The following is a 7334-nucleotide window of genomic DNA, read 5'->3' on the forward strand; positions in this document are numbered from 1 at the left end:
TTTGTGTGTGTCTGTGTGTGTGTGTGTGCGTGCGTGTGTGTCTGTGTGTGTGGGTGTGTATGTGTGGGTGTGTGTGTGTGTATTTGTGTGTGGGTATGTATGTGTGGGTGTGTGTGTGTGTGTGTGTATATATATATATATAAATATACATACACACACACACATACATACAGTTAAAAAATACATTCATCAGTTTTACAACACTGCAAAAAAAAAAGTGCAGTTATTATCTCGAGGAGCCGTTTCCACCTTAATAACCTTAAGAATGACTTAACTTAGTCAGGTTAATATAGCGAGGTTGATTCTGTCACTATTTTTTTATCTGATATAATATCCTTATCATATAGTATCATGTTATACATCAAACTCATGGTCCTACTGGTGTTCCTCTATTGAAGTTGTTTCTATCTGACCTCATCTTTGCTAAATTTGTATATGTAGATGCCCTTTGACCCGCCCTTAACCCTTTAGTTATTATGAACCCAGCTGTCTTTGGGACAGGAATCAGCTGTCAGCACACATATCCCGTCCTATAAAGTCAGAGGGAGCCCAAGCCTGTATTTACTGCTGATGAACATGGAGCGAAACGCTGGGAAACCCATCAGAGTGCTGACCTGTCGACCAGGCCTTGACGTGATGTTTTACTAGAGCGGTTCACTGTAACACAGCCTGTGCGCTTTAATATTCCTCACGGATCTGCTCTTCTCGTGCCGTGCTGAAGAGGTGACCTGATTTATTTCTCTTTTATGTGGCCATTATTGATCCACAATGTTTTGAGATCCCGATCGACCCAGATTTACGCCTCTCTCTTTATTCACAGAGCGGCGTTTCCTGTCAAATAGCTGCTTTTCTCCATCCGAGCTTTCAGCAGTTATCTCAGACACCTGAATATGAAGCTGCAGCCACAGAAGAGCGTGTCACAGTTCTCTGTCCATATAAACAGCAGTGCAAGGTCTGTCTGAGCTCACTTGAAGATGTGGACGGGACTGGATGTAGTTTACAGGTTGTTGCCTCTGAGATTTGAGCTTCAACTGTTCTGTGAATGGAGATCCTGTTGCATCAGTCTGATTTCTCATCGCATCTACTTGTGAGGTAAAGTAACTGCTGATGGCCAGTGTTGGGGAAAGTTACTACTTACAAACTGTAATGCATTACAATATTGCGTTACTCCATAAAAAAGTAACTAATTACGGTACTAAGTTACTTTTTATGGAAAGTAATGCGTTACGTTACTTTTGCGTTACTTTTTAAATCTGGACAGGGCTTGCTTGTTTGTTTTTAAAATAAAAAAGTTCTATTTTTGGCAAATATAAAAGCCTTTTCAAACCAAAAGTGAAATGAATAAGCCTCAGGCTGAAGGAAAAGTACATTTACGTCCGTACAGTAGAATGCAGAAGAAGACATTTCAACACACTTCAGCAATAAACAAAGACACACAGATGTTCGTCTAGAGTAATTTGTGCTTATTAGTACAGCTGAACTGAATCAGCGAAGGTCAGAAGCAAAGACATTGCTTAATAGAATGGGATTAAATACATAAAGCATATTTGTGTTGTTTAACATATAGTTATTGCAGGTTTGCGTCATATTCTGAGTTGCATTATTTTTATTCATTTTGAGGAATACTGAATCTGTGTTTTTTGTGTGTGTGTGAGTGAGATGAATTAATGCATATTCATATTTATTTTAGAACATCTTCTGATTTCTCTCAACATGGGGACAGGAGAGCTGTCAATCAATAAATTGAAAAAAATAAAAAAGTAACTTGCTTTACTTATTTGAAAAAGTAACTCAGATACTGTCTTGTAAATTAAAAAGTAATGCGTTACTTTACTAGTTACTTGAAAAAAGAAATCTGATTACGTAACTTGCGCTACTTGTAATGTGTTACCCACAACACTGCTGATGGCATGTTTACCTGGGCAAGTTGCTCTTTCAATTCTAGACTTCTGATATGTTTTAATAAGTATCAACTTCATCTCAGATTTTTCTCCCAATATGAGAAATAAAAATAGACAATAGTTGTCATTCAGTACAGGGCTCGCAAAACTTCAGGCAGGCACTCTTCAGATTTTGGTAGCACAAAAGTAGTTGAACTCTAGCCTAAAAAAGGCAATTTTTTAATGTGGAAAATTGGATAGAAGTCGAAACATCAATCAAAAACTATAGTTCAGATACAGGTTTTCATAAAACAAAAAGTCTTATAAAATGATAAACATCACATTTCAGACTTGTATAAACATACAATTTATTATATTAATTTAAAACAAATATATATCTTACTGTCTTAATTGTTTAGATTTTTAGAAGGCACATTAGCTTCTTTCACATTTACAACTGCGTGTTTGCAGCGTAAAAACATGGGTCGATGTTTGCATTGATCTGAACATAAACAGCAGAAAGGCTTATTGGAAATGCAAGTTCATTCTCTGCCAGCAGGTGTCGCTTTTGAAACGTCAGGAATATAGCAGGTTCCCCGTTATCACGATTTTTGTGTTTCTGTCCCCAAATTTAAGACCTCTTGAAATTATTATTATTATTAAGACTTTTCTTAAACCATTTAAGGTATTTAAGACTTGTTATGGCCTTTAATTTGATGCAACTAAATGTAAGGCTTTGAGACTTCTTAAGGATCGATTTTGCGAGCCCTGCGAAATGATTGAGTTCATATTGAGATTTTTGATTTGCATGTATGATTTTCATGTTTTTTTGTTGTTGTTGTTGTTTTAAGAGACAGTGTTATTTCTGTTACTATTATAGTTTTTACAAATATTCTGAATTAGTTTTCATTTTTCTGTAGTCATTTTGTTGTGTTCCTGTAAAATTTATTTTTATAAATCTTTAATAAAAAATTTTTATTTTAGTACATCAAGTTAAACTTCAAAAAATGAGAAATGCTGCCTTGGCAACTAACTGAATTAAAATAAGTTTAATTTTTAATTTTTTTTTATTTCAGTTAAATATTTATTTTATTTAAAATAATGAACATGTTTTTTATGGATTTAAAATGAATTAAATATTTCTGTGTTTGTTTTAGTTGTTTTAGTACATAGAGTTAAATTACAAGAAATGAAATGAGAAATGTTCCCTTGGCAACTAGCTGTTACAATAAGACTGTTTTTTTTTATTTAATTTCAGTTAACTTTATTTTATGTAATGAAATTTTTTTTTTATGGTTTCTTAAAATTAATTAAATATTTCTGTTTTAGTTTGAGTTATTTTAGTACACCAAGTTAAACTAAAAGAACTGAAAAAGTTGAAACTATCTGACGTAATTAAAGGTTTAATTTTTATTTTATTTCAGTTAAATTTTAAGTAGGTGTCTCAGTTTGCTCTCCATGTTGCCATGTATAGGAGAAACAAACAACTGTGATTTTTCTCATGTGATTTTCATCCCTCACCCTCAGAAACCGGACTCGTTTCATCTCTGAGAAGATGAGTGAAAGCCCTCTGATGGAGTACGGGCTGCAGTCTCTGGCTCCTGTCTCGGGCCCCGGGGCCACGGCGGGGCTCCTGCTGGCTCCGGACACAGAGCAGATCACGGCGCTGTGTTTCGTGGGACTCCTGCTGCTGTTTTTGGTGTTCCTGCTGGTGCGGTGTTTCCGGATTCTCCTGGACCCCTACAGCAGCATGCCGTCCTCATCGTGGTCTGATCCTAAAGACGGATTGGAGAGGGGACAGTTCGATTACGCGCTGGTCTAGAAATACAACAATCTCACAAAACCTGTCAAGAACATATTTAACCTCCAAATCTAAAAGGTCATTTTTAAAATTATTTTATTATAATATAATAACATATTAAAATATTCACTAATGGAATGTATAAAAGAATATTTTATTAATTATTTAATACAATTAAATATATTTAATACTATTTTAATTTATTATTTTTTTATTTTAATATTATATTTTTTAAATGATTTTCATAGCATTTCTGCCCCAAAACTTTCATTAGTGGAATGCACAAAATAATGTTTTAATTCAATTGAATCTATTTGACAGTTATGCCTTTAATAAAAAAAAGAGAAATGTAATTTGCTTAGTTATACTTAATGGACTACTGAAAATAGGGTTCAGTGTCTTTTCGCAAAGTCTTTTTGTGTGTGTGTGTTTCCTTAAGATTTTGGGATGAAAATATGACCTTGACTTGTTTTTTGAGATTTAACCGCAAAACTAGTACCAGTGCAATATCGCTGAGATTTTAGTCTATAAAACAAGGTTTGCTTGGTTATTTTAGTTCAAGCCACGTTCATTTCAGTCGTGGCAGTGGATGGGTGCCTGTTTTACAATCTCAATTTCTACTTCAGTCAGTTATGTGGATGAATCAGGCATCTGTATTCATTTCCCACAGACTTACAAACTTCCTTGATTTTTATTGTAAATTTCTAATTGTCTTTACTGTGCATGTGAATTGGTTGGATGGTATTTATTAATATTATTATTAAATGTTGTGCATTACGTTGTGTTATGCGTTTGTCCGCTTTGCAGGTTTTGTCAGTGATAACTGGAGCAAATGTGCCTTGATTTATTTTTGTATCAGAGACTCTACTGTCTGTCTGTATTGATTTTGTTGTGATGTTTACGGTCGGTTTGGGATTAGTCTGTGCTTTTTTCTTTTTTTCATCTTGAAAGGGCAAAACTATGTACAAACAGGGATTTCTCTGGAAAGGTGATTGGTTTTTAGCAAAGAAATATTTGCTCAATAAATGACTTTTTCTCTCAGCTGTAGGCTATTATATGTTGCTCTTTCATAATTAATCAGGCGTATCTCCGGACACCCCACATGCATCACAAAGTCCCTCAACATCACCAGTCCATTAACCTGTTTAACTTGTCAAAAAACCATATGCAACACCATCCCAGTTAACCGGGAACGCTCTGACAACGTTCTCTCAATGTTATGAACAAACATTCTTTCATTAACGTTAATATAATGTTAATTAAAACCCGTTTCTTACACCATTCTACTAATCTAATCTTCACCCAAAATTTTGGAACGTTATCTGAACGTTTATTGTTAATATTCAAAGAACGTTGGAATGTCCAGTTTCCTTGTCGTGATTGGAACATTATTTAAAAGTGACAAAAACGTTTCGTAGAACGTACAAACACAAATAATATCATAAGGACATTCGGACAGTGTCGATCTCGGAAGGTTTTCTCTCAACATTATGAGAACGTATTTATCAAACATTAATAAAGTTATAAGAACGTTCCAAAAACGTTACATCCGACCTAAAAAAAAACTTTATTGATTGAAAGTTGTGAAAGCGTTCCCTGTTAGACTGGTAGCAGCTATATTCTTGTTGTGCATCATGTCTTAATCAATACAGACTGACACTGATTTTTTACAGGAAATAAACTCTTCACCAAGGGTGAAAGGTCAGGCTCGGTTTATTGTCTCCTTGTGCGGCTGTAAAGGTGTCGCTGTAGTTTATGTTCGGTCTCTGATTAAGAGACACATCATGTATTGATTGTGTGATTGATCTGTACTGTAAATCCTACAGGTATCGACAGCAGCTCTGAGTCTGGACTGGAAGATGTGTGGAGGCAGGTCAGTTTCACAAACCTCCTCAAATGCTTATTATGGCGTCTTAAAATATGAAATATTCATTCATATTTTAGCAATCGTGCAAAGAAACGTCTCGGTTACGTATGGTAACCCTCGTTCCCTGAAGGAGGGAACGGAGACGTCAAGTCGGATGACCAATGAAATTGGGATCTCGCTTAGAGGGACCAATCTACTTTGAGTGTAAACTAAACGAGCCAATGCACATTGGCATGCGATTATTGCATCCAGCTGCTGCTGATCACAGCGTGAGTATAAGTAGGCAGCAGATGCAGCGCATATTCAGGTTTTCGCTGAGGAGCCGAGCCGGTGACCCGGCCGCTCAGCAGTGGTACAGGAGCTGTGGCGACGGGACGTGACGTCTCCGTTCCCTCCTTCAGGGAACGAGGGTTACCATACGTAACCGAGATGTTCCCTTTCAGTCGGTCACTCTCGACGTCACGTCGGATGACAGACAAAATTGGGATCCTACCAAAGGGCCACAGCTACTGCCCCTTCCAGTGTCCTGTGGAAGCCACCTGCGCCCCTACTTTTTGGCGTAGGCCAGGACTTCTTCACAAGAGGACCAGCTTTTTTTTCTACTGCTGCTATGGCACTACCCAATGAGTAAGACTGGATAACATTGGGAAAACGTACCCGTTCTACTTGGAACAGGGGCGTTACGGAAGCTTGAACCTTCCCGAAGGAGCTTTCGGAAGCAATACACATATGGACATCCCTTAGGTGCATAAGGAAGAATGGAGGTGATATGGAGTCGCTATTCTCCCGGGAGCGCAGCTCTGGACAGCTCGTCAGCTGCCCGGTTGAGCAGCCCAGGAATGTGAACAGCACGAAGCGACCTCAGATGCTTCTGACTCCAGAGGAGGAGGTGGCGGGCGAGTTGCCGGAGGGCAGGACCTCGTACTGATATGCTCGTCCTTCGGACGCGAACCACAGCAATGGTCTGTCGTGCGGAAGGGTCGACACATGAAGTACGCATGCTTCAGGTCGACCGCTGCAAACCAATCTCGGGGACGGATGCCGGGCGACTGAATCGCATAGCCGAGCCTGACGGTTCGAAGGAGCCATCGAGACGGGCTGGGTAGCTCAAGCCAGGCTCCCAGACACCGCGCTAGTGGCATCAACGGAACTACAGGAGCCAGAAATGGCGCTCCCGGACCACCATAGTGGACATCGCACGACCCAGAGAGCACCGTAACCTTCGTCGCTTGTGGAGCGAGGTCCGCCACGGTGCGGAGTTCTCTGCAAACTTCTGGGTAGTGACCACCCTCGTGCAAGTCCCTCAGTGCCTTGGCCTGGTGCACTTGCAATCACGCCGTAGCGTGTAAGGCAGAGGCAGCTTCTCCACAGGTCCAGTCGAGTACCTACAGACCTGGGAGGGGAGGCATGGTTCTCCCTGCCGGTTGGAGGCGGTATTAGGACACAACTGCATTGCAACCGACCGCTCCACCGGGGGGACCCTTGTAACCCCCTAGCTGCCCCCCCATCGAGGGTGGTGAGGGAGGAGGATCCAGCAAATCAGTTTCCAGCAGTAAAAAGGTGCCGTTCACGACCTGTTGAGCTCCTCATGCACCTCTGGAAAGAAAGGCACCGAGGCGGGGCGCTGAGAACCAGCGCGGACCACCCCGAGAACCAATCGTGCAACCTTGAGGGCTCGGGACACGGTGAAAGTCTTCACTCCAGCCCTACCCCTACGGTGGCCCGGGAAAGCATAGCCATTATTTCTGGATCCGATCCAGGCATTGCTACGGTCCCGGAGGAGAGC

The 7334-nt window shown here is 40.0% G+C and overlaps 1 protein-coding gene across 2 annotated transcripts in view; it reads left to right on the forward strand.

The window, feature by feature from the left end:
- Positions 1–3754, forward strand: part of LOC107552706 (cortexin-2-like) — a 12393-nt gene extending 8639 nt beyond the window's left edge. Inside the window, exons 2-4 of one of the 2 annotated variants that reach the window (XM_016234663.1) lie at positions 502–723; positions 821–1092; positions 3408–3754. In XM_016234663.1, coding sequence (XP_016090149.1) covers positions 1043–1092; positions 3408–3702 — 345 coding nt within the window. In that variant the 5' untranslated portion in view covers positions 502–723; positions 821–1042 and the 3' untranslated portion in view covers positions 3703–3754. Of the gene's footprint in view, positions 1–300; positions 724–820; positions 1093–3407 lie in introns of those variants that run through there. The other variant, XM_016234661.1, reaches the window with a different exon arrangement.
- Positions 3755–7334: the final 3580 nt, after the last annotated feature.

Source organism: Sinocyclocheilus grahami, unplaced genomic scaffold (assembly GCF_001515645.1).
Source record: "Sinocyclocheilus grahami isolate Dianchi unplaced genomic scaffold, SAMN03320097.WGS_v1.1 scaffold456.1, whole genome shotgun sequence".
NCBI classification, from domain to species: Eukaryota; Metazoa; Chordata; class Actinopteri; order Cypriniformes; family Cyprinidae; genus Sinocyclocheilus; species Sinocyclocheilus grahami.